The sequence below is a fragment of the Callorhinus ursinus genome, unplaced genomic scaffold (assembly GCF_003265705.2).
Source record: "Callorhinus ursinus isolate GAN/ISIS: 27379988/994484 unplaced genomic scaffold, GSC_fseal_2.0 scaffold77, whole genome shotgun sequence".
Taxonomy (NCBI): Eukaryota; Metazoa; Chordata; class Mammalia; order Carnivora; family Otariidae; genus Callorhinus; species Callorhinus ursinus.
This window is the reverse complement of record NW_027397139.1, coordinates 3,036,916-3,061,260: the sequence shown is the minus strand read 5'-3', so window position 1 is coordinate 3,061,260 and position 24,345 is coordinate 3,036,916. Positions and strand designations below refer to the sequence as shown.

Genomic DNA, 24,345 nt, shown 5'->3' with positions numbered 1-24,345 from the left:
AAATGTTAAAAAAAAAAAAAGAACACACTCAATGTTACCCAATTTGAATGTTGTAAGTCGGCTTGCCTTCAAAGCCTAAAGTCCTAGTAGCTGCATTTCTGGACATACATACACCTTACGATATGATTATGTCTGTTATTCAACATGTGTAACGACCTACAACAGAGGTCAGCAAGCTGTATACAAAGGTCAGATAGTACATCATTTAGGCTTTTCCAGCCATGTGGTTTCTGTTCCAACATGCTCAGCTATGCCTTTGTTTAGGTGGTAATTCCTACTACATGCAGCTATAAAGGTACAGTGCTTTTAAAAAAGAGGAAAATTCTGAACCACTTGTGTCTTAAATTCTCATGGGGGAGGAAAATAAGGAAATCTGCTATAATCTAGGTGAAGGGTAACTGCTGTAAATAAAATACAGACAGTGAAGGCATATGGAATGAGAAGGTAAGTGAGTCAAACTAGGGCAGGGTAAAATCAAAACAGTAAAAGTAACAACAGATCCATAAACCCAGAAAACAAACTCATGGCTGCCAGAGGGGAAGGGGGTAGGAAGATGGGTGAAGAGGAGTGGGAGGTACAGGCTTCTAGAATACTCATGGGGTTAGAAGATACAGCATGGAAATATCGTCACTGGTATTGTAATAGCTTCATACAGTGACAGATGGTGGCTACACTGGTGAACATAACATAATGCGCAGCATAACATATAGACTTGTGGCATCACTATGTGGTAAACCTCAAACAAACAAAACAAAAAACCGATGGGGTGCCAGGCAGTTAAATGTCTGCCTTCAGCTCAGGTCGCGATCTCCGGATCCTTGGATTGAGCCCCACATCAGGCTCTCTGCTTAGGAGGGAGTCTGCTTTTCTCTCTCCCTCTGCCCCTCCCCACCGCTCAGTCTCTCAAATAAATAAATAAATAAATAAATAAATAAATAAATAAATAAATAGAACTTTTAAAAAACAACAACGGGTACCTGGGTGGCTCAGTCAGTGAAGTGTCTGCCTTCAGCTCAGGTCGTGATCCTGGGGTCCTGGGATCGGGCCCCACACTGGACTCCCTGCTCAGAGGGGAGTCTGTTTCCTCTGCCCCCCCCCTTGTGCTCTCTCTGTTCACTAACTCTCTCTCTCAAATAAGTAAAAACCTTTAAAAACAACAACAACACAAAACAAAAAACCCAAAACAATAAAATAACCATCTAAGTAACACTAAAAATTGAGACCTTGACTTGACTGTTGTTTTTTGGCTTGATTTGTTTTTAAATACCACTAAATTTTTCAACTCTAAGAATTAGAAACTGAATGTCACAATTTCACAAAGTCTCAGGAAAGCAAGTGCTGGTCAACTTCACCATGTCCCAACGGAGAGACATTGGAATCAAATAAGTCTGGTCCAGGGGGCACTGGAATCAAAGTGCCCTGAGCCAAGAGCAGAAAGATCATCCGTATCAATGGGCTACAAATGAGCTGAAGGGTTTGAAAAAAGAGCAACTGCATAAAAGAAGAAAGAGTAGAAAGAAATGTCAAGGGCAAAATTAAAGATATAAAAAGGAGGCTAAAAATGTATCTCCTGAGGTGCCAGGGCCGCTGTGTGGGTGGGTTTCGGTGGAAAGCTCCTTTGGCGCGTGGCTTGCACTCACTAGGGCAGCACCTCAGGGACGATGGTGGAAGGAGATAATCGCAACACCATCCAGCAGGCTGCAGAGACTGCAAGTCTGGACGAGCAGCTGCAGGGGTGGGGAGAAGCGATGCTGACGGCTGATAAAGTCCTCAGATGGGAAAGAGCCTGGTTTCCACCTGCCATCGTGGGTGTGGTTTCTTTGGTGTTTCTCTAGTATCTAGATCCGTCTGTTCTGTCCAGTGTTTCCTGTTTTGTTATGTTTTTGTGCTTGGCTGACTACCTTGTTCCCATTCTGGCTCCTAGAATTTTTGGCTCCAATAAATGAATCCTGAGCAACAGCAAAGATTCCATGAAATTTGTAGCAATCTGGTAAAACTCCACGCAGAGCTGTGGGCTGGTGGAAACACCTCTTTACACTACAGGAAGAAAAGCCTAAAATGTACTTCATGACCATGATTGTTTCTCTTGCTGCAGTTGCTTGGGTGGGACTGCAGGTCCACAGCCTGCTGCTCACCTATCTGATAGTGACTTTCTTACTGTTGGCTTCCTGGGTTAAACCATCATGGAATCATTTTGAAGGGGAAAAATAAAAAAAGCTGGAATTCAAAATATATATATATACACACATTACTACCCTAATTAGAGTAATGAATAATGTGCATAATAAATAAAATCAAGCTGCAAACTCATTTTATTTCAGGAACGCAAGAATGTCTAAAAATTGATCCATCAATTAGTACATTTTACTTTAAAAAAAAAAAAGAGGGGAATGATCTAACATTTTAAAATTCTGAGTACTGCAAGGGGCACCTTGGGTGGCTCAGTCGGTTAAGTGTCCAAATCTTGATTTTGGCTCAGGTCATGATCTCAGGGTTGTGGGATCCAGCCCCATGTCGGGCTCCACGCTCAGCGCAGAGTCTGCTTGTCCCTCTCTCTGTGCTCCTTTTTTTTTTTTTTTTAAGATTTTATTTATTTATTTGAAAGAGGGAGAGAATGAGAGATAGAGAGCACGAGAGGGAAGAGGGTCAGAGGGAGAAGCAGACTCCCCGCCGAGCAGGGAGCCCCATGTGGGACTCGATCCCGGGACTCCAGGATCATGACCTGAGCCGAAGGCAGTCGCTTAACCAACTGAGCCACCCAGGTGCCCTCTCTCTGCTCCTCTTCCTGCTCGCAGGCTCTCTCTCTCTTTCAAATAAATATGTGAATAAATGAGTAAAATCTCTAAAAATAAATAAACAAAATTCTGAGTACTTCTGTGATATTCAGATGTTGAAAGTTTAAAGTAGCTTAAAGAAAATAAGAGTGTTTTATTTTTTATTTTATTTTTTTAAAGATTTTATTTATTTATTTGACAGAGACAGCGAGAGAGGGAACACAAACAAGGGGAGCTGGAGAGGGAGAAGCAGGCTCCCCGCTGAGCAGGGACCCTGATGTGGGGCTCAATCCCAGGACACTGGGATCATGACCTGAGCCAAAGGCAGATGCCTAATGACTCAGCCACCTGGCGCCCCTAAAAGAGTGTATTAAAATATTCACAGAAAGAAAACAAAAATCCCAAATTGTTTTACAGGCCAGTTGTACTAAATACTAAAGGGATTAATAATTCTACCTCTAGAAAATAATTCATTTTTCAGAGATATGCCAAGAGCAGAGCAATATAACTGGGGGAGGGGAGGTAAATATTAACATTAACAAATATAAGGGCAAAAGTCTATAAAAAACAACAACAAACCACACATTACTACCCTAAATAGAGTAATGAATAACGTGCATAATAAATCAAAACCAAGCTGCAAACTCATTTTATTTCAGGAATGCAAGAATGTCTAAAAATTGACCCCTCAATTTAGTGCATTTTACTCCATTAATAGAAAATATAGAAAAATCAAAATTCATGTCCTTACATCTTAAGCAATGAGCGATGTATTACTGTTATTAATGTATAGCAGCATTTAATACCCTGGAACTAGAAGGAACATGGCTAATTGTGAAAGCTGGTGCATCAAAACCCCTACTGCAATGTTGAGTGGAAATTCTGAAGTAGTAAAAACAGTTCCCTTGTCAAGAAGGCAAGACACACGGCGCTCCTTATTGTACACCGAACTGGATGGAAGCCCTGGTGAATCAGTAAAGAACAAGAAATGAAAGGCAAAATGATAGAAGAAAAAGACTGAACTATCACTATGTGCAGATAAGATCCTGCATATAAAGATTCAAATAATTTACAGGCGGTTAATACGTAAAATCTCCACCTGCAGTTCACAGGGACACTGGTTAAACGAATATTGCTCAAACATGAATTCACTTCTATATACCAGTAACAGTATTTTAAAAGATAGCATTTAAATCAGCACCAATACTGGATGCATGGTAATAAACCCAACAGAGGTTGTGCTTTTCGATCCAAAGAGACATACCAAGTCCGCGGGCCGGAAAGCGCTCAGTCCCACCTCGAATTCACCCACGGAGTCGATGCGATCCCGACTCACTCTCTGTCCTTGACCTTCAAGCGCTGCCCCTAATCCTCGCTTTCCCCACGGGAGAAACTCAGTCCGTGGGCACCAGCATCCCTCCCTCTCACCGGACGCCTCCTAGGTACGGAGTGTGCCAGACCCTCTCTCCGTGTAAGGGACCTCACAGGACGCCGGGACCCCACCCCCCGGCCGGGGGCGGACTCGGGCCGCCTCCAACCGGTTCGCGCCAGCCCCTCCGGATCTCGGCCGGGCCCCACACACTCACCATCTCGCGGCCCCGACCCAGGCTCCCAGGAGCCCCGGCCGCGCCTCGGCGGCTCGGACGAGGGACAACAGCGGGCCGCGCGGGGCGGCTGCGCAGGAGCCCGCGGCGCGCGGGGAGCGACGTCCCGCGCGGGCGCGATTGGACAGTGCTGATTGGACAGTGCTCCGGGCACGCCCTCTCCCGCGGCTCCGGATTCGACATTGCCCCTGGCCGCGGCGCCTCTGGTTGGTCGATTTTCCTGTCTGCACCGCCCCGCAGTCTGAGTGGCGGGCGGGGTGGAGGTCACGTGGCCGAGCTGGACGGAACCCCTATTCTGCCCCTCGGCCCTCTCCCTGCCTGGACTCCTTGCCTCGGTCCGCGCTCCGAGCCGAGCCCGCTCGCCCCGCTTTGCGCCGGGCGTCTGTCCGCAGCGCGGCGCCCCGCCCACGTCGTCCTCCTGGGCCGGGAGGTCCTGAGCGCCCGCTGCCCGGAGCGGGACGGGACTGGAGGGCTCGGGGTCTCCGGAGTCAGGGGTCGGCCCCGCGGCCTTGGGGGACACCACTGCTAGTATATCGGCGCCTACCCTGAAAACTTGTTTCAGGGCCGAATTTTCAGGGGAAACACAGTTGTGCTAGTTTGATCTCGAAATCTGTTGGGTTTTTTTTATTTATTTATTTTTAAAAGATTTATTTTTTTGCCAGAGAGAGAGAGAGAGCACAGCAGGGGGAGCGGCAGAGGGAGAAGCAGACTCCCCGCGGAGCAGGGAGCCCGATGCGGGACTCGATCCCAGAACCCTAGGATCATGACCTGAGCCGAAGGCAGTCGCTTAACGGACTGAGCCACCCAGGCGCCCCAAAACCTGTTGGTTTTTAAACATTTGTATTAACTACACTTAAAACATCTGAATCTGATTTGCTGCTTTAAGATTTCATTTCTGCCATTTTAATACGTGATCAGGGTTTTTCCTGCCAACGTCCCATTTATATTCTTTGTCCCCTCGGTGGCTTTGTGGACAGTCTGTGTAGCGGCGCCTCAGTTCCCAAGCCTCCGCATCCATAGGGAGGATCAATATAAACAACAGGACCGAAGCAGGTGTGGAGGTTAGAGGGGCTAGCTTTGCTTTCTTGAGGAAACTAAAGACGTTTTCAAACAGCTATAAAACTGTTAGAACTGATGAAAGAGTCAATTTAGTAGGGATGTCTGGGTGGCTCAGCTGGTGAAGCATCTGCCTTCCACTAGGGTCATGATCCAGGGATCCTGGGATTGAGTCCCATATTGGGCTCCTTGCTCAATCCAGAGCCTGCTTCTCCCCCTGCCCCTCCCCCTGCTCGTGGTCTCTCTCTCACTCTCTCTCTCAAATAAGTAAAATTTTATTTTTTTTAAAGATTTTATTTATTTATTCATGAGAGAGAGAGAGAGAGAGAGAGGCAGAGGGAGAAGCAGGCTCCCAAGGAGCAGGGAGCCCGATGCGGGACTCGATCCCAGGACCCTGGGATCATGACCTGAGCCGAAAGCAGACGCTTAACCATCTGAGCCACCCAGGCGCCCTCAAATAAGTAAAATTTTAAAAAGTCAATTTAGTAGATAACATTATTTACAATAGATGATGTGTTATTGGACTAAAATTGCATTTTCATGATATATACACACATATGTATGTATAAAATATTGAGGAACAGGCTTAACACCACATGCAGGATCTGTGTAAGAACAGTTACAAGTGTTTCCTGATGAAGTGACAGAGGTGTCGTTTTCATGATACAGAAGCAACTTTGTGGGATTGAAGACTTCTCAATGCAAAGACGCACATCTCTCTAAACACAGCCATAAAATTTAGAGAAATTTCCAATGAAATTTTCATCAGGGACTTCTCTGTGCTTCATAATAAAATAATTCTAAAAGAATCTCTGAAAAGTATGGGAAATTAGGTGGCTCAGTCGGTTAAGCCTCTGCCTTTGGCGTAGGTCATGATCCTGGGGTCCTGGGGTCAAGTCCTTCATCGGGCTCCCTGCTCAGCGGGGAGCCTGCTTCTCCCTCTCCTTCTGCCCCTCCCCCTGGCTCATTCTCTCTCTCTCTCAAATAAATAAATAAATAAAATCTTAAAAAAAATAATCTCTGAAAAGTAGTGCAAGGAGTAGCTAGGCAAATATTGTAAATGAAGAATGAAGAATTTTCTGATCAGATGTACCAATTAAAATAATAAGTACAAATAATTGAAATGGTCTGTTGCCATTATAAGAGACCAATAGTTCCCAAGCAGGGCTGATTTTGCCCCTGAGGGACATATGGAAATATCTGGAGGCATTTTTGGGTCACTGCTGGGGATGTGGAAGAGGGAGAGATAAAAGTATCTAGTAAGTAGACACCAGGGATGCTGTAAACATCTTAAAATACACAGGATCGGCCCCCCCCCTGAAGAATTATTTGACCCAAAATGTGAATAATGCCAATGTTGAGAAATTCTGCAACAGAGAAGTCCTTGGAACTGTATAAAAAGACTCAAGAATATAATAAAATATGGGGCACCTGGGTGGTTCAGTCAGTTTAGCCTCTGCCTTCGGCTCAGGTCATGATCCTAGGATCCTGGGATCGAGCTCTACATCAGTCTCCCTGCTCAGTGAGGAATCTGCTTCTCCCTCTCCCTTGGCAACTGCCCTGCTTGTGTGCGTGCTCTCTCTCTTTCAACTGAATGAATAAAATCTTTAAAAAATATATAATAAAATATATAACTTATGGCAAGAAATGATTCAATTTATAGCCCTCTCTTCTAGTAAGAGGGCCAAATAAGTTTCAGATGGATTAAAAATTTAGACATAAGAAAACAAAAATCCTAAAAGAAAACACCAGGGGTGCCTGGGTGGCTCAGTCATTAAGCGACTGCCTTCGGCTCAGGTCATGGTCCCAGGGTCCTGGGATGGAGCCCCACATCGGGTTCCTTGCTCAGTGGGAAGCCTGCTTCTCCCTCTCCCACTCCCCCTGCTTGTGTTCCCTCTCTTGCTGTGTCCCTCTCTGTCAAATAAATAAAATCTTTAAAAATAAATAAAGAAAAGAAAAACCAGTATTTCTCTATACTTAGGAAGTGAAATTCATGACATCCAAAGAAAAAATATAAATAAAATTATGATTATTTGAAAAATAAAAAGTTAAGAGGTGCCTGGGTGGCTCAGTTGGTTAAGCGACTGCCTTCGGCTCAGGTCATGATCCCGGAATCCTGGGATCGAATCCCACATCAGGCTCCCGGCTCAGCGGGGAGTCCGCTTCTCCCTCTGACCCTCTCCCCTCTCATGCTGTTTCTCTCTCTCTCTCTCTCAAATAAATAAATAAAATATTTTTTTAAAAAGTTAAAATGTCTAATAGTGGAAGATGAAAGAAATACCAACTGGGAAATGTTTTTAATTATATTTTAGTAACAAAGGACACTATCATTAATATTTTTAAGAGCTCTTCTAAATCAAGTGCAAAATGTAGAAATCTGATAAAATGTGCAAAGGTTATGCACAGAAAGTTGGAAAAATTATAAATTACACATGCCTAATAAAAATGTGAGAATAGGTTAGTTCTTTGGGCCCAGAATGGATAATGGGAATAGATGTACATATTAACTAGAAAATAGCAGTTTTGATTTCCTAACTCATTCCTTGAGGTTTATTACTAGGGGAAGGTCAAAGGGATACTTCTACAATTGCTCCTTGAGATTGTAAAGCTGAAGTAGCACCTCATGGAGGGTTTCAGATATTAGTACCGCCATCCAGATACTCAGAGATGCAGGTTGGTTTATTTATCACAGCTGTGTCTCAAATGTGGCATCCTTGCTGGTGCAGATGATCCAGGCTCCTGGCATCTGACAGACAGCTTTTGGGTTCGCAAATGCTTTCTGCTCATCCCGCTAGTGGATACAGTCAGGATCAATTTCCCTGTATTTGGCAGGCACTTCAGTGTACTTGTCTGTGTTGTCTTCATGCTAGATCAATAGTCCTGATCTCTGTCTGGATAGAGTACAGACATGTGCGTGTCTGACCGTGGGAACACAGGGGAAATGCAGGGAAAGCTTGTAACCCTATTATGTTATTGAATTGTCCCATATATCCCATATCCAGTTTGTCCTATGATTAATATTTTATCTTATTTTGGCACATTTGTTAGAATCAATGAACAGTGTTGACCCATAATTATTAATTAAAGTCCATGCTTTTTCATACTTCCATAGTTTCCACCTGATGTCCTTTTTCTGTCCCAGAACCCCATCTAAGACCCCATATGACATTTGGTCGTCATGTCTCCCTAGGTTCCTCTGGGCTGTGACTTTCCTTTTCTTGTCTTTGATGGCCTTGTTTTGAGGAGGACTGGGCAAGATACCTTTCTTGTAGAGTGTCCCTCTATTGAATATGCCTGATATTTTTCTTCATGATTAGAGTGGGGTTATGGGGTTTGGGGAGGAAGACCACAGAGGTAAAGTTTTAGCCATTTTCATCCGAGCCTATCAAGAGTACATGCTACCAACATGACTTGTCAAGGTCATTGACCTTGGTCACCTGGCTGAGGTATGTTTGTCAGGTGTCTCCACTGTAAACTTTAAGCCCTTCCATCCTGTACTCTTTGGAAGCAAGTCACTTGGGCTTCACTTAGGAGTGGGGAGTTGTGGCTGAGGGCTTGAGTATCTAAATAAGTTTGCTTGAATTCTTCAGCATAGGAGTTTTGCCTATTTACCCCTTTATATATTTATGCAATTAGTCATATCGATATGAACTCATGGATATTTTATACTTTGGGTTATAATCCAAAGCTTCATTATGTATTTTGTTGCTCAAGTTTTTCCAGCTTTGATTATGGGGTGTGGGAAACAGAACACCACAACAACCACTGGCGCGTGTTCGCTCAGACTCCGAGATCTCTGAGAAAACTCGAGATTGCAGGGTTAAAAATAACCTGAAAGGATCAGAGTAAAATGCCCTTGGAACGTGTGTGGTCAGTTCTAAAGTACGCAGCAGAAGATGTTTAGTAGATAGGAAGCCAGCTGTAAACAGCACACTGGGCATTTCCCCTCTTTGTTCCTTTATTCTGTTTTAAAGATTCTTACATGCTTGACTAATCCTGGGTACGTGGAGGAATGTGCCTTACTATGCCCCTGCTGTAAACCATTATAGATCTATATCGCTGTAGAAGGTATATGAGAGTATGGAAAATAAACCTCGGCGCCTTGGGCTGATTGCTCGGGGCCCCTGTGCCTCGCTATACTGTTGTCTCTTTGTCTCCGTTCCTTCACCGTCCCAGGTCCCCAGGTCTCAGAGGTCGACAAGTGGCGCCCGAACAGGGACCTGAAGCCCCCGTCGAGGAGTGATCGGCCAGCGCTAGGAACCCTACAGAAGGTGGTAAGTAGGAAAGTTTATTACAGGGCTATGGGGTAATCAAATTAAAAACCATCAGGTTTTGCTGCATTGATACGTCATTTTCTTAAAGAACATGGAGCTGAAGTTACTAAGCAGCTCATAGAAAAGTGTTTGGAAACAGTAGTTGAATATAATCCTTGGTTTCCGGAAGAAGGCTCCTTAGATGAGGAGACTTGGGTCCTAGTAAAAACTAACGTCTTGAGGGCTACGAGACAGGGTGAAACAATTCCTCTTGATTTCTGGCCCATTTGGGCTTTAGTACGACTGGTGATCAATACTGTGGAAACCGGGGATAAGTTATCCCCGGCTGAGGTCGCTGAGGAAACCACCAACTCTTTACATACATATGAACTAAACGATGAGACTTTAGAAAAGGCTAAGACTGAAAGAAAAAAAATTTGTGGCTTCACAGTCCCGGCCATCACCCACGCACGGCCCCTTCGCTTTTAATGGAGGACCCCGCCGAAGATGATCAACCTCCCTCCACAGTAGATTTATTTCCTCTTAAACGATCCTGTCTAGCTCTCTCACCTCTTGAAAAGGAACTCCAATGGCAAGGGGCTAATGATTTGTTTATGGCTTTCCCCATAGACCGAACACAGGCTGTTGGTCCCGTCTATGAGGGATTAGATTTAAATACCTTAAGGGAACTAAAGAAGGCTTGCCACTTGTATGGACCCACAGCCCCTTATACTATAGAGATTTTGAAAGCTTGGGCACATTCTGGGGAATAGATCCGTCATGATTGGCATAGGGTTGCACGGGCTTGCCTTAAGCCACAGGATTTATTACAATGGAAAATGTGTTTATCGGATGCCGGCTATATGAAAGCCCAGGTGAATCGGGTTAACCCAGCCATGCATCATATTTCTTTTGAAATGCTCACTGGCTCTGGCCCCTTTTCAGATGTTTGAGAGCAGCTGGTTAACACTCCGCCTGCAGCCACAGCGCAGGTCTCTGAAATGGTCCTCGCAGCCTGAGAAAAGCTAACCCCCTCAGGGGAAGTGGGGCAAAGTTATATAAAAATTACTCAAGGGCCTACAGAAGCATATACTGTTTTTATTTCTCGGATTGAAATGGCTATTGACTGCCGAGTCGATAGTAAACCTGCCAAAGACCACTTTGCTAAGACAGCTTGCTTTTGAAAATGCTAATGAGGACTGCCAAGCAGCCATCTGGCCACATAGAGAAACAGGAAACATTCTCGATTATCTTTGTCTCTGTAGAAATATTGGCACATTTACACATCAAGCCTGAATAGCCTCCCTTCAACTCATGGCCCTACAAAAACAAAAGGATATAAAATGTTATAACTGTGGGAAAATAGGACATGTCAAGAAGGAATGCCATAGGGCGCCTGGGTGGCTCAGCTGGTTAAGCGACTGCCTTCGGCTCAGGTCATGATCCTGGAGTCCCAGGATCGAGTCCCACATCGGGCTCCCTCCTCGGCAGGGAGTCTGCTTCTCCCTCTGACCCTCTTCCCTCTCATGCTCTCTATCTCTCATTCTCTCTCTCTCTCAAATAAATAAATAAAATCTTAAAAAAATAAAAAAATAAAAAAAAGAAGGAATGCCATAAAGCCCCCCAACCTAGAGCCAACCCTTTTTTCTAGGGGCCATTGAGGAAAAGAGGCCTGCCCCTATTAAAATAATGTGGAAAACTTACTCAGTTTGGACTCCTCAATGGCCCCTTCCCATAGAAAAATTGCAGGCCTTAGAGCAAATTGTTCAAGAGCAATTGCAGGCAGGACATACAGAGCCTTCACAATCTCCTTGGAACTCTCCCGTTTTTGTTAGCAGAAAAAAATCAGGTAAGTGGAGGCTCTTACTGGACCTTCAGAATGTTAATGCCATCATGGAGCCTTTGGGTGCCTTGCAGCCTGGGTTACCTACTCCTACAGCCATTCCCAAACAATGACCATTGATAATAATAGATCTTAAGGATTGTTTCTATACCATAGCCATTCACTCTGAGGATAGGGAGGAATTTGCCTTTTCTGTTCCAAGCACTAACAACAAGGAACCAATGAAACGATATCACTGGACAGTTTTGCCACAGGGTATGACTAATTCTCCTACCATATGTCAGTATTATGTTGGCCAGGTCCTCCAACCTGTTAGAAAGCATTATTCTTGGTCCTACATTATTCATTATATGGATGATATTTTGCTGGCGTCACAAACTGAAACCGAATTACAAAATGTGTATCAGGCCACTTCCCAACATTTGACTTCTGGTGGTCTCATAATAGCCCTGGAGAAAATCCAAACAACTACTCTGGCTTCTTATCTAGGCCCTGTGGTAGATAGAACCACAGTGAAATCTCAAACAATGCAAATTCGTAGGGATACCCTCCTTAAGTCTTAACAGTTTCCAAAAAATCCTAGGAGACATTAACTGGATTCGCCCTCTCCTGGGGATTCCAACTTATAAATTACAAAATTTATTTAACACTTTACAAGGTGACTCTGCTTTAGATAGTCCTCGTGCTTTATCCTCAGAGGCAGAGGCCGAACTGCAGTTTGTTGAGGAGCGATAAACTGCCTTTGCTTACAGGTATGATGATTCTCTCCCCCTGCTTCTTATTTTCCCTGCTCCTCATTCTCCGACTGGTGTCATAGCACAAGAAGACAAACCTCTCGAATGGCCGGAGTCTGGGGCCCTGCTATTCAGCGCTCCATAAAAACCCCTTACACTTCTGCTCAACAGTCGAACTTGCCCCTTTATTGTTCTTGTTACAAAATGTTCATCATCCTATAAATACCGTATCTGATTCCGCCTACGTAGTTAGCATTGTTGCGCCTTTGGAAACAGCTCTCATTTCCACAACTCATTCTATCATTAACCCTTTGCTTCAGTTCAATCTCAAACTCACCTTTTGGTGAGTTTCTCATTCTAACCTCCCTGGACCTCTTACAAAAGGGAATCAATCTGCTGATTTACTGGCTACTCCTATCTTTGAAACTCCAGGGAGAACATGCCCATCTTCATACCAACGCCAACTGCCTTCATTCACACTATAAAATACCCTTGCGCTCTGCCAGGCAGATTGTCTCTTCCTGTCCCGTTTGTCAACCTCCACATTTAACTGAGCATCCGGTGGGCGTCAACAATCCCAGAGGCACAGCTCCTGATTGTATTTGCCAAACGGACGTTACTCATTTCCCACCTTTCGGACGTCTCTCGTATATTCATGTTACAATAGACACCTTTCCAGGATTTCTTCATGCTACTCCATTGGGAGAAAAGGCTGGGCATGTTATTTCTCATTTGCTTGAATGTTTCGCTATTATGGGGTTACCTACTTGTATCAAGACAGATAATGGCCCAGCATATACTAGCAAAAAAAGTATGAGAATTCCTTACAGAATGGCAAACACAGCATATCACAGGTATTCCTTATAATCCTCAGGGACAAGCTGTAGTGGAAAGGGCGCATGCCACCATTAAGAAACAACTGCCTAAAACTATTTCTAAAACGAAAGGGGGAATCACCCCTGAGACGTCATGGCACAACCTTTTAAACTTACCCTAAGGAGAACCGTATACTAGAGCTGACAAACATTTCTCGCCAGCCTCAATCTCAACTCAGGATGCACCTGTGTGGATAAAAAATGAGGAAAATAATTGGTTGCCCAGGAAATTAATTACCCGAGGCCCTGGTTATGCTTGTGTCATTTCAGATGGATCCAGTCAAGCAATTTGGATACCTCTTCGGAAAGTCTGGCCCAGGACCAGCGATGAAGACGACCCTCAAAAAACAAATGAGTGCCCCAAATCTCCATCAGAGTGCTTAAGACAGCGGCTAACTTGAAAAAAGAAAGGTGGAGCTGTGGGAAACAGAACACCACAACAACCACTGGTGCGTGTTCGCTCAGACTCCGAGATCTCTGAGAAAACTCGAGATTGCAGTGTTAAAAATAACCTGAAAGGATCAGGGCGCCTGGGTGGCTCAGTTGGTTAAGCGACTGCCTTCGGCTCAGGTCATGATCCTGGAGTCCCTGGATCGAGTCCCACATCGGGCTCTCTGCTCAGCAGGGAGTCTGCTTCTCCCTCTGACCCTCCCCCCATCTCATGTGCTTTCTCTCTCATTCTCTCTGTCTCTCAAATAAATAAATAAAATCTTTAAAAAAAAAAATAACCTGAAAGGATCAGAGTGAAATGCCCTTGGAACGTGGTGTGTGGTCAGTTCTAAAGTACGCAGCGGAAGGTGTTTAGTAGATAGGAAGCCAGCTGTAAACAGCACACTGGGCACTCCCCCTCTTTGTTCCTTTATTCTGTTTTAAAGATTCTTACGTGCTTGACTAATCCTGGGTACGTGGAGGAATGTGCCTTACTATGCCCCTGCTGTAAATCATTATAGATCTATATCGCTGTAGAAGGTATATAAGAGTATGGAAAATAAACCTCGGCGCCTTGGGCTGATTGCTCGGGGTCCCCTGTGCCTCGCTATACTGTTGTCTCTTTGTCTCCATTCCTTCACCACCCCAGGTCCCTGACTCTCAGAGGTCGACAGTGGGGACCCCTTTTGTTTGGCTTCCCATATCTTTTTGACATGTCTCCAACTTTGTGGTTTGTTGTTTGTTTTTTGGCACTTCTATAATTACTGGCTGTGCATGCTGCTCCAGGTTCTCCACATCTTATGTATTTCTTGCCCCAGTCCTAGAATCAGTAATTTCTCCAGGGAGCCGTGATTCTTTCTGTTGGAGAATGGTTTGAGAAACCGAGATCTGGGCACTGGGTGTGCTTATGGCTATTGGAGTGCCATTGGTTCTAGGCTATTATAACTTCTTATAATTACATATATTTTGTATCATTTGCTATGTGTCTTCCTCTACCAGAAAGCTATACTTTGCTCTCTTATTAATACTCCCTTTTTGCTATTTAACAATGTTTGTAATTTTTGTTCTGGCTGTTGTCTTTGTACTTAATACATTTTTAAAGCACTTCATTCTGTATTTTTTCTTTATCTTTTTACTATCTGATTTATCAGGGTTACTTTTGTATGCTTTAGTGTCTTCCCATTGCCTGTGCATCAGTGAGTTCTGTTACTTCCTTTTCTCATCTCCTTTCTCACATTTTAGTTGCATTCTTTCTTCTTTGTCATGATCCATCACATTTGCACCTAGTCTTCTACCCCCTTTCCACCTTTGCTCTATTATTAGAGGTATATTTATGTATTTTTAAAATACTCACCATCAGTGCCTTGGCTGAATTTTCTCAGATATCACTTGCTTATATGAAGTTCATGCTCTAGTGGGTCACAAGAGGGGCCAAAGGGGGCAGATTTCCCTAAGTTCTTGTAGGTTGAAATGCTTTTCTGTAGCCTTGGTATTTGAAGGACTGCGTGGCTGGATATAGAATCCTTGGCTCACACTTACTTTCATTAAGTTGTTCTTTTAAAAATGGTGTCTCATTGTTGCCTTTTTTATATGTTAGTTTGAAACTCCTGATTTCAGTCTCTTTTGCTTTTTGTAAGTAAGCTATTTGATCTTTCTTCTTCTCCTTCTCCTTCTCCTCCTCCTCCTCCTTCTGCCTAGAGTCTTAGGGATTTAAATTTATCCTTGAAATCTAATGTTTTTTCTTGGCTGTGTGTTGGAATTGATCACTCTAGGTTAATTTACCCAATGGCCTTTGCAATTTGCAGATTCATGTCTTTTTCTATTTCTGGGAAAGTCTTTTTGCATTCTATCAGCTCTGTTCCATTGTTTATTTTTCTTCCTCAGGAATTTTGATAATGTGCATATTTTTTCTTGTCTTTCATTTCCACTACCTTCTCTTTGATCATTTTTATTTCTATTTTTTACATATCATTTTCATCTTTGTTTCTCAGCCTGTCTTTGTTGAGACTATGAAAATCCTATTTCCTCAAACTTTTTCTTTTAAGATTTTATTTTTAAGTTCTCTCTACATCCAATATGGAGCTTCAACTTACAACCCTGAGATCAAGAGTCCCATGTTCCATCGATTGAGCCAGCCAGGCTCCTCTCTTCAAACTATTTTCTTTTTTTTCTTTTAAGATTTTATTTATTTATTCATGAGAGAGAGAGAGAGAAAGAGAGAGAGAGAGAGAGAGGCAGAGGGAGAAGCAGGCTCCCAAGGAGCAGGGAGCCCGATGCGGGACTCAATCCCAGGACCCTGGGATCATGACCTGAGCCAAAGGCAGACACTTAACCATCTGAGCCACCCAGGCGCCCCTTCAAACTATTTTCAGTATTTGTTGATGGCACTTGCCTGAATCCATTATGAGTATGACATGTATGAAGGGATTTTTCTAACACCATTATTTTTTTTTTCCATTCTTTAGTTTGCTGTCTGGTGTGTAGAAGACCTTCCTTTTCCTCTTTATTTATTCCTATTGGTTTTTGGCTCCTGGTTTCTTATATTATTCAACAGGCTGTTGCTTCCATTGTTGATTTTGATACTCAAAATTTTTCAAATCTTCCCAGTGGGAGCCCTTTCAAAATAGTTTTTATTTTTGGGGCACATGGCTGGTTCAGTCCGTAGAGCATGTGACTCCTGATTTCAGGTTGTGAATTCAAGCCCCACATTGGGCATAGACTTTACCAAAAAAAAAAAGAAAAAGTTTTTAATGCCTTATTACTAGCAGAAGTAGTTAGGAAATAACTATTCAGACATATCTCAAAGCTATTGCACGTTCAGTTCCAGACCACCACAATAAAGCAAATATTGCAATACGGTGAGTTAAATTAATTTTTTGGTTTCCCAGTACATATTACAACTTATGTTTACACTACACTGTACTCTGTTAAGTGTGCAGTAGCATTATGTCTAAAACAGTATACATACCTTAATTAAAAATACCTTATTGCTAAAAATGCTAACCATAATCTGAACTTTCAACAAGTTGTCATCTTTTTGCTGCCAGAGAGTCTTTTCTGGATGTTGATGGCTGCTGACTGATCAGAGTGGTGACTGCTGGAAGTAGGTGTGGGTGTGGCAATTGACCATAATAAAACAATGAAGTTTGCCACATCAATTGACTCTTCCTCTCATGAATGATTTCTCTGTAGCATGCAATGCTGTTTGATAGCATTTTACGCACAGTAGGACTTTCAAGATTGGAGTGGATCTTCTCAAATCCTGGTACTGCTTTAGCAACTAAGTTTATGTAATATTCTAAATCCTTTGTTGTTACTTCAACAATCTTCACAGCATCTTCCCACCAGGAGCAGCTTCCATCTCAAGAAACCACCTTCTTTGCTCATCCATAAGAAGTAACTCCTCATCCATTCAAATTTTATCATGAGATTGCAGCAATTCAAATGTGAGAGTAATGAAAAAGTTTAAAATACTGTGAAAATTACCAAAAGGTGGCATAGAGACATGAAGTGACCAAATGCTGTTAGAAAAATGGCACCAACAGACTTGCTGAACACAGGGTTGCCGCAGAACTTCAATCTGTAAAAACATAGTGTCTGCAAAGTGCAATAAAGCAAAGCAATATAAAATGAGGTATGCCTATATATAATTAAATGCTTAACATACTCTTAGTTTGTTCGGGCTTCTTCCATAACAAAATAACAGTCATAGGTGGCACAAAAACAGAAATTTATTTCTTCACAGTCCTAGAGGCTGGAAGTCCAAGGTCAAGGTACCCAAGGGCTGGCTTCTTCTGAGGCCCCTCCTTGGCCTGCAGACGGCTATTCTGTATCTTTACATGGTCGTCTCTGTGTGTGTGTATGTCCTTATCGCCTCTTTTTATAACTACACAAGTCACATTGGATTAGGGCCCACCCTAATGGCCTCATTTTAAAGTAGTCCCCTCATTCAAGGCCCTATCTGCAAATATAGTCACATTCTAAGGGTCTGGGGGTCAGAGCTTCAAATTTGGGGGGCAAACACAAGTCCATAACATATTCTAATGAGGCATATAAAAAACCATAATGGGATAATAAAAACTTTCATTGATGTAGTAAATACGTTAGGGTTCGAAGCCGACAGCCAAGAAAGAATTCCTGAGACATCTTTGGTGCAAAAAGGTGGTTTTGTTAAAGCACAGGGACAGGACCCTGGGGCAGAAAGAGCTGCTCTGGGGCCATGAGGAGGGGCCCATGATATATTTTCAAGTTGGAAGGGGGTTAGGGAATAGCATAAGTCTCTAGGGAATTTTGGAAGTGAGGTTTCCAGGACCTTGAGGGGGCTAGCTATTGTTGGGAAAGGGCATTTATTGTCTAATAAAACCTGAGTTGTGAGACCCTTCAGATGTGTTTTGGTGGGTCATATGCTTGGGGGATGATTGCCAACATGTATCTTGGGGGGGTTTAGAGATAAAGGAAGTTTCCAAAGGAATTTTTAAGATTTTTTATTTATTTGACAGAGAGACAGTGAGAGAAGGAACACAAGCAGGGGGAGTGGGAGAGGGGGAAGCAGGCTTCTTGCTGAGCAGGGAGCCCAATGTGGGCTTCGATCCCAGGACCCTGGGACCATGACCTGAGCCGAAGGCAGACGCCTAACGACTGAGCCACCCAGGAGCCCCCCCAAAGGAATTTTTATATGTTAAAGTAGACTTAAGGATCCTGGAGATTGGGCTAAGATTGCTTTTTGCCCTTAGCAGAGTATTAACATTGCGGCAGCTGAGTCCCTAGAGGAATGTCACTCTGCCTGTTTCAAGGACTTGTCAATGGGCTATAAGTAGTAAGGAAATTTAATAATTTCTCTTCTGCCTTTGTTTCCTACATCATTCCTCCCTGAACAATTTTGACCCTTAAATCTTTAAGGTTGCTAAGGGTGGAAGGTCTCACCTCCTGTAATGTCATCCTGCTGAATACGGGCATAGAGATGTCTCTACCTATAGGTCAACATTGGTCAGTTGGGGCTTATATAGATATAGGAGTTACAAAAGGCAAAGGCAGTTGAATCCAAGCAAGATTGCATGTGTGGATCATCCCGAGTGGAAAGGATCATCTGTTGGCTTGAAGTATGGCAGTGAGGGAGTCTCGGTACCAAGTGGAGAGACAAGGCAGAAAACAACAAAACATGACTAGTGTAACAAAAAAAAGAAGCCCAAATAAGAGTCCTTTGATAGTTGAAGGAAATCTTCCAGTCCAGGAGTTTAACCAATCATTAAAGGAAAGAGAGGGATTATTTAAAGTGCCAATTTGAGTATTCATGTCAGAAACCCAGAAATATTTTGTGGTAACCTGGAATGTATACACAGCATTCTGCTTTTATGCTAGCACGAGTTCCACCTTGTGTAGCAGTTAAAACATCTAATGCCATTCTATTTTGTAGAGTATCACTTAGGGCGTTGACCGTGTACTTATTAAGACCTTCCAGGGGTGCCAGGGCAGCTTAGTCAGTTAGGCATCTGCCTTTGGCTCAGGTCATGATCCCAGGGTCCTGGGATCGAGCCCCACATTGGGCTCCCTGCTCGATGGGGAGTCTGCGTCTCTCTCTCCCCCTCTCCCTCTGCCCCTCCCCACTGCTCATTCTCTCTCTCTCAAATAAAAATCTTCAAAAAAAAAAAAAAAAGACGTTCCATGTGCCAAACAACATCATCCAGTCCCAAAGAGGGAACAAAAATAGATGTTAGGTGGTCATACCACTGAGACACAGAACATATCCATCATCGTTTTGGTCGTCTCACACTGAAATAAAGTTCTCAGACACCAATCTGAGCGGCTGTGCAGGGCTGCCTCTGCAAGGGAGAGTAGCAGCAGCTGAATTCTGCACATAGCTTTTATTTTATTTTTTATCAGAAAAGCAAGGATAGGGGTACCTGGGTGGCTCAGTCGTTAAGCATCTGCCTTCAACTCGAGTCATGATCCCAGGGTCTTGGGATGGAGCCCCACATTGGGCTTCCTGCTCTGCAGGAAGCCTGCTTCTCCCTCTCCCACTCCCCCTGCTTGTGTTCCCTCTCTCGCTACCTCTCTCTCTCTGTCTCTCTCTCTGATAAATAAATAAATAAATAAATAAATAAATAAATAAATAAATAAATAAAACAAAAACAAGAAGAAGCTCTTTTTGTTGAAGGTCCAGCCTTAACAGTATCCTAATTATAAGAAATCACTGGCAAGTGGGAGAAGACTTGTCTCAAGAGATGACAGCCTCCCCAAGTACATCATCCAGTTCAGTTATAAGGAAAGTGGGGTCATCCATTATCTCCACAAGTCCTTAGTTAACCCTATGGAGTGGGGTATGCTCTGGCTTTTAAGGAGCGATTTTGTCATCCCAGCCACACAGAATTGGTCATGGTGATAGCTGAGTTATACAGTTGTTGGGGGAATCAACCCATTTTTCAGTTGTTTAAATAAACATGTGCCCATGGGTTCCTGTTATTATCCCCACAGAATAAAAAGCATGAAGATTGTCTATATAAGCTATTGTGGCAAGTTCTCTGACGTTTCCTTCAAGTTGTCTAGCTTTAGGGAAACGACAAACATTTAGACAATCAGAACTAGGATTTAACATCCACAAAGATCGTTACTGAAACATCATTTTTCTCTCTAAAATAACCCTTGTTTCCAGAGATAGCAAGAATCTGCTTTGCTGGAACTTTTTATAAGGCACCTAGATTGAACTTTTAGTAGCCTCTCCAGGCCAGAAGCCAAGCCAAGCACTTGCCATCAGACATGCCTGCAATACCCATAGATGTGGGCGAATTCCTCTTCTCGAGGTTCCCAAAGTAGCCTGAGGTCCCTGCACCTGCCAGGAAGTGACACTCTCTACTCACCTGGGGAGGCTCCTGGGAATTCAGTAAGCAAGGTATCAGGGCAACATTTCCAAGGGGCTTTATGGCTCCACGGTTTATAAAGTAAACCTTAGGGGCGCCTGGGTGGCTCAGTTGGTTAAGCGACTGCCTTCGGCTCGGGTCATGATCCCGGAGTCCCGGGATCGAGTCCCACATCGGGCTCCCGGCTCGGCGGGGAGCCTGCCTCTCCCTCTGACCCTTTCCCCTCTCATGCTGTTTCTCTCTCTCTCTCAAATAAATAAATAAAATCTTTAAAAAAAAAAAATAAAGTAAACCTTAGTTCCTTAAAGCTGTTTGGTCATATCTGAGTCTACGCATGTCTCTCAAATGTGACATTCCAGTCAAGGCTTTGGTAAAATAACCAATGTTTCCAATGGTGTCCTGTTACAAGGAGAACAGATTCTTATTGAACTTATGCAAATGACTATGATGGCCACGGAAGAAAGAATACTTACTAAGACCTTTTGAATTTCAGAGGGTTCAGGAAGAGAGAAAAGTTAAATGCTTCAATTTGTTCACAAATGATTACTTTATCACATTTCTGTGAGTGATAGATACCTTAAGAGAAAGTTTCCTTAATCTGGAAGGGCAAACAGCAGAGAAACAGGAATGTTTCAAACAAGAGTCACAAAACTATAATCATCTTTTTAGTTCATTTAGTCCCATGTTACTTATTCTTGTTTAATTTGAATGCAGCTTTTTTTTTAGTAGTTCTGGAAATTCTTACCCATTTCAGTTTTATGATTTTAAAGATACTGAATACCTGTATTTGTCCTAAAAGTCCTTTATATGAACCTCCTTGAAGATGAAGCTCATTTTGCAAGACAATAAGAACAATGACAAAAACTCAGAAATGGACATGGTTAATGATCCGATATGAGAGTTCATTATAATGCAATTGACAAGGAAATTCAGTTATTTCTGTGACACATAACACTTCAATAATCAGAGCATCAGGTGATGATTGATGTAGGAAAGAACGTTAGGGTTCAAAGCCTATGGCCAAGAAAGAATTCTTGAGACGTCTTTGGTGCAAAAAGGTGATTCTATTTAAAGCACAGGGACAAGACCTATGGGCAGAAGGAGCTGTCCTGGGTCATGAGGACTGGCCCATTATGTATTTTTTATTAAGGATAGTTGGATGGCAGGCAGGCAGGGACAAGCGCCCCCTCCCCCCAAGAGGAAACCACCCTTAAAAGGATTTTACACCACCCTGGAAGGAGCCCTCCACCCTTTCCCATATGATAGATAGGTGACAAAAACCTGATTGGATGACGGCACAGGGAGGGTTAATCAGATTAATACAGTCTGTCAACAAGCCCATAAAAACCCTAGACTTAGACCCTCTGGTGGCAACCCTTTCGGGTCCCCTCCCTCCTCTGGAGCTTTGTCCTATTACTTTGCTATCAATTAATAAACCTTGCTTGGTGTCTGGGTGGCTCAACTGGTTGCTTCCACTCAGGTCATGATCTCAGCAGGGGAGCCTGCTTTTCCCTCTCCCTTTGCCTGCTGCTCTGCCTGCTTGTGCTGTCTGCCAAATAAATAAAATCTTTAAAAACAAACAAACAAACCTTGCTTTGCTTCCCACCATTCTATCTGGTCTACCTCTTCATTCTTCGAAGCAGCGTGACCAAGAACCTTGGGTACCGATGGAGAAAAAAATCCTGTAACATTTTTAAGTTCAGAGGGGGTTAGGGATAGTGTAAAGTAGTAAGGAAATTTAATAATTTTTCTTCTGCCTTTGTTTCCCACATCAGTGATGACCTTATACCAGAAGGTAACATACCAAACAAACAAGCCTAATTAGTCAACGAAACTTCATTTAAAAATTTAAATCTTGGGGAAGTTTGTTAAAACCTTAGAAAGTTTTAAAGCACATGTCTAAATAGGATTACAGATCAACAAGGACCTAATAAAAGCAAAACATAGAAACTGTTTTTTCTGGGTAGACAGAGAGAAAACAACTGTTTACATTTTCTTATCAAGAGCAGACCAACAATTCAAGGAAACTTTGTCTTTTTAACTGAGAGAAAGACTTTCAATCTTATACCAGTGAACTTTAAAATCCATTCATTTCAATCTTAGTCTGTCCTGACCATACATAAAAATCCTTTCCAAAGATTTCCCACCACAAACCTTCTGCAAGTCTCCTTTGCTTTCAGATTTTGTTCCAAACCATTCCTCCAAACAACCAGTCTTATTTAGGACAAAAATCACCTTCTTTTGGGGCACCTAGGTGGCTCAGTCGTTAAGCGTCAGGCTTCAGCTCAGGTCTTGATCCCAGGGTCCTGGGATCGAGTCCCACATCGGGCTCCCTGCTCAGTGGGGACCTGCTTCTCCCTCTCCTGCTCCCCCGGCTTGCCCTCTCTAGCTCTCTCTCTCTATGACAAATAAATAAATAAAATCTTTTTTAAAATTACCTTCTTTTGCTTTCAACAAAGATGCATTCCCATTCCTTTTATCTTTCTTACACATATAGAGTTGTTTTTCTTATTTCCATCAATCTTAATTATATTTAGCAGAATTTTTTACTCTTTGAAACACCTTAGTCTCCAGTGAAAACTAAGTAGTAATCAATTGTGAACTGTTACACCAGAATTCTTTAGATGGCAATTTTATGAACCAATGAAGCACAAAGCATGTTTACCAACAGACCCAAATATCCTTAGTTTCTTTGCAATAAGAAGTCAAAAGCACAGGGGCACCTGGGTGGCTCAGTTGTTAAGCATCTGCCTTCGGCTCAGGTCGTGATCCCAGGGTCCCGAGATCAAGCCCTGCATTGGGCTCCCTGCGCAGCTGGGAGCTTGCTTCTCCCTCTCCCTCTCCCTCTCCCTTTCCCTCTCCCTCTCCCTCTGCTTGTGTTCGCTGTCTCACTGTGTCTCTCTCAAATAAATAAATAAAATCTTTAAAAAAAATCAAAAGCACAAACCTACACCGAGTAATCAATGCTTAGGCACTATATCCTATTTGGAAAAGACTTACATTATCCAACAAATTCAATCCCATTTATCATCCAAGCAAAACGTTAAGGTTTCAAGTTACCAAAGACTTTGAAAGCTCGCTTAACAATTACCCATGAAAACTTTGATAAGACAGACAATTAACCATCATTTTAGTCATCTTTTTGCTAACAAATTTCAACAGAGATAATATGAGCTTATTTGACCCTCAGCAAACCTTGATAGAATAAAAGTTTCACATTTACAGCTGTTAGCTTTAAAGACATGTCTATCTTAAATTAAACCAACGAACTTAGTTTAAATACTGAATTATGTTTCACCTGGATCCTCCCCATTGTCAATTTTTACCTGAGATACTAGTGGGGAAATCTGGAGTGGGTGGTGGTGTTAGGTCCAGGGAGTGCTCTTCTTGCTCCTTGACAGTGAGGGGAGAAGGAGCCATGGTGCCTGAGGCACCAAGGATGGTACCAAAGCAAGTTATGCAGGCCGCTCCCAAGGTGGTGCAGAAACAGGAGGAGGCCAAGTGCTGCCAGAAGGCAGAGAAAGGATCCCCAGTTCTAGAACTCATCAACTCCAACAGAAGAGCAGACGCCATGTTTTCCCACCAACAAGGGGGAATAGGCAGTCCATGTCAGGCCAGAGAAGACAGGGAATTTCCCTGAAACAAACGGAGTTTCAGGGAATATTCCTTAAGGTCCCCACCCCGAGGTAGACTAACCACAGTTGGCTCCAATTATACCCATTAACCCAGGAAATGAGTGAGGGAGAAGCCCCCACATCCTTTAGGAAAAGGAACAGTGAGAGAGTGAGTCAGCGTCTCCTTTGCTAGGGAGGGCCTGTGTTTCCTCCGGCAACCTGGGTTTATTTGGAGGAGGTCTATTTAGATAATTATCACCCAGTATGTCAGGAGGGAGTTTACTAGACAGACACATTCGGGCAAACACA

General features: G+C 43.2%; 1 protein-coding gene and 1 pseudogene across 1 annotated transcript in view; one reads left to right on the top strand and one right to left on the bottom strand.

Moving 5' to 3' along the window:
• Positions 1-23,842, bottom strand: part of LOC112815355 (uncharacterized) — a 28,543-nt gene extending 4,701 nt beyond the window's left edge. The window contains exons 1-4 of the mRNA XM_025861280.2: positions 23,749-23,842; positions 9,603-9,696; positions 4,729-4,923; positions 4,361-4,619 (exon numbers count right to left, since the gene is read on the bottom strand). Coding sequence (XP_025717065.2) covers positions 4,361-4,619; positions 4,729-4,923; positions 9,603-9,696; positions 23,749-23,842 — 642 coding nt within the window. The remainder of the gene's footprint in view (positions 1-4,360; positions 4,620-4,728; positions 4,924-9,602; positions 9,697-23,748) is intronic.
• On the top strand, positions 1,659-2,260 carry LOC112815435 (ADP-ribosylation factor-like protein 6-interacting protein 1 pseudogene; annotated as a pseudogene).
• Positions 23,843-24,345: the final 503 nt, after the last annotated feature.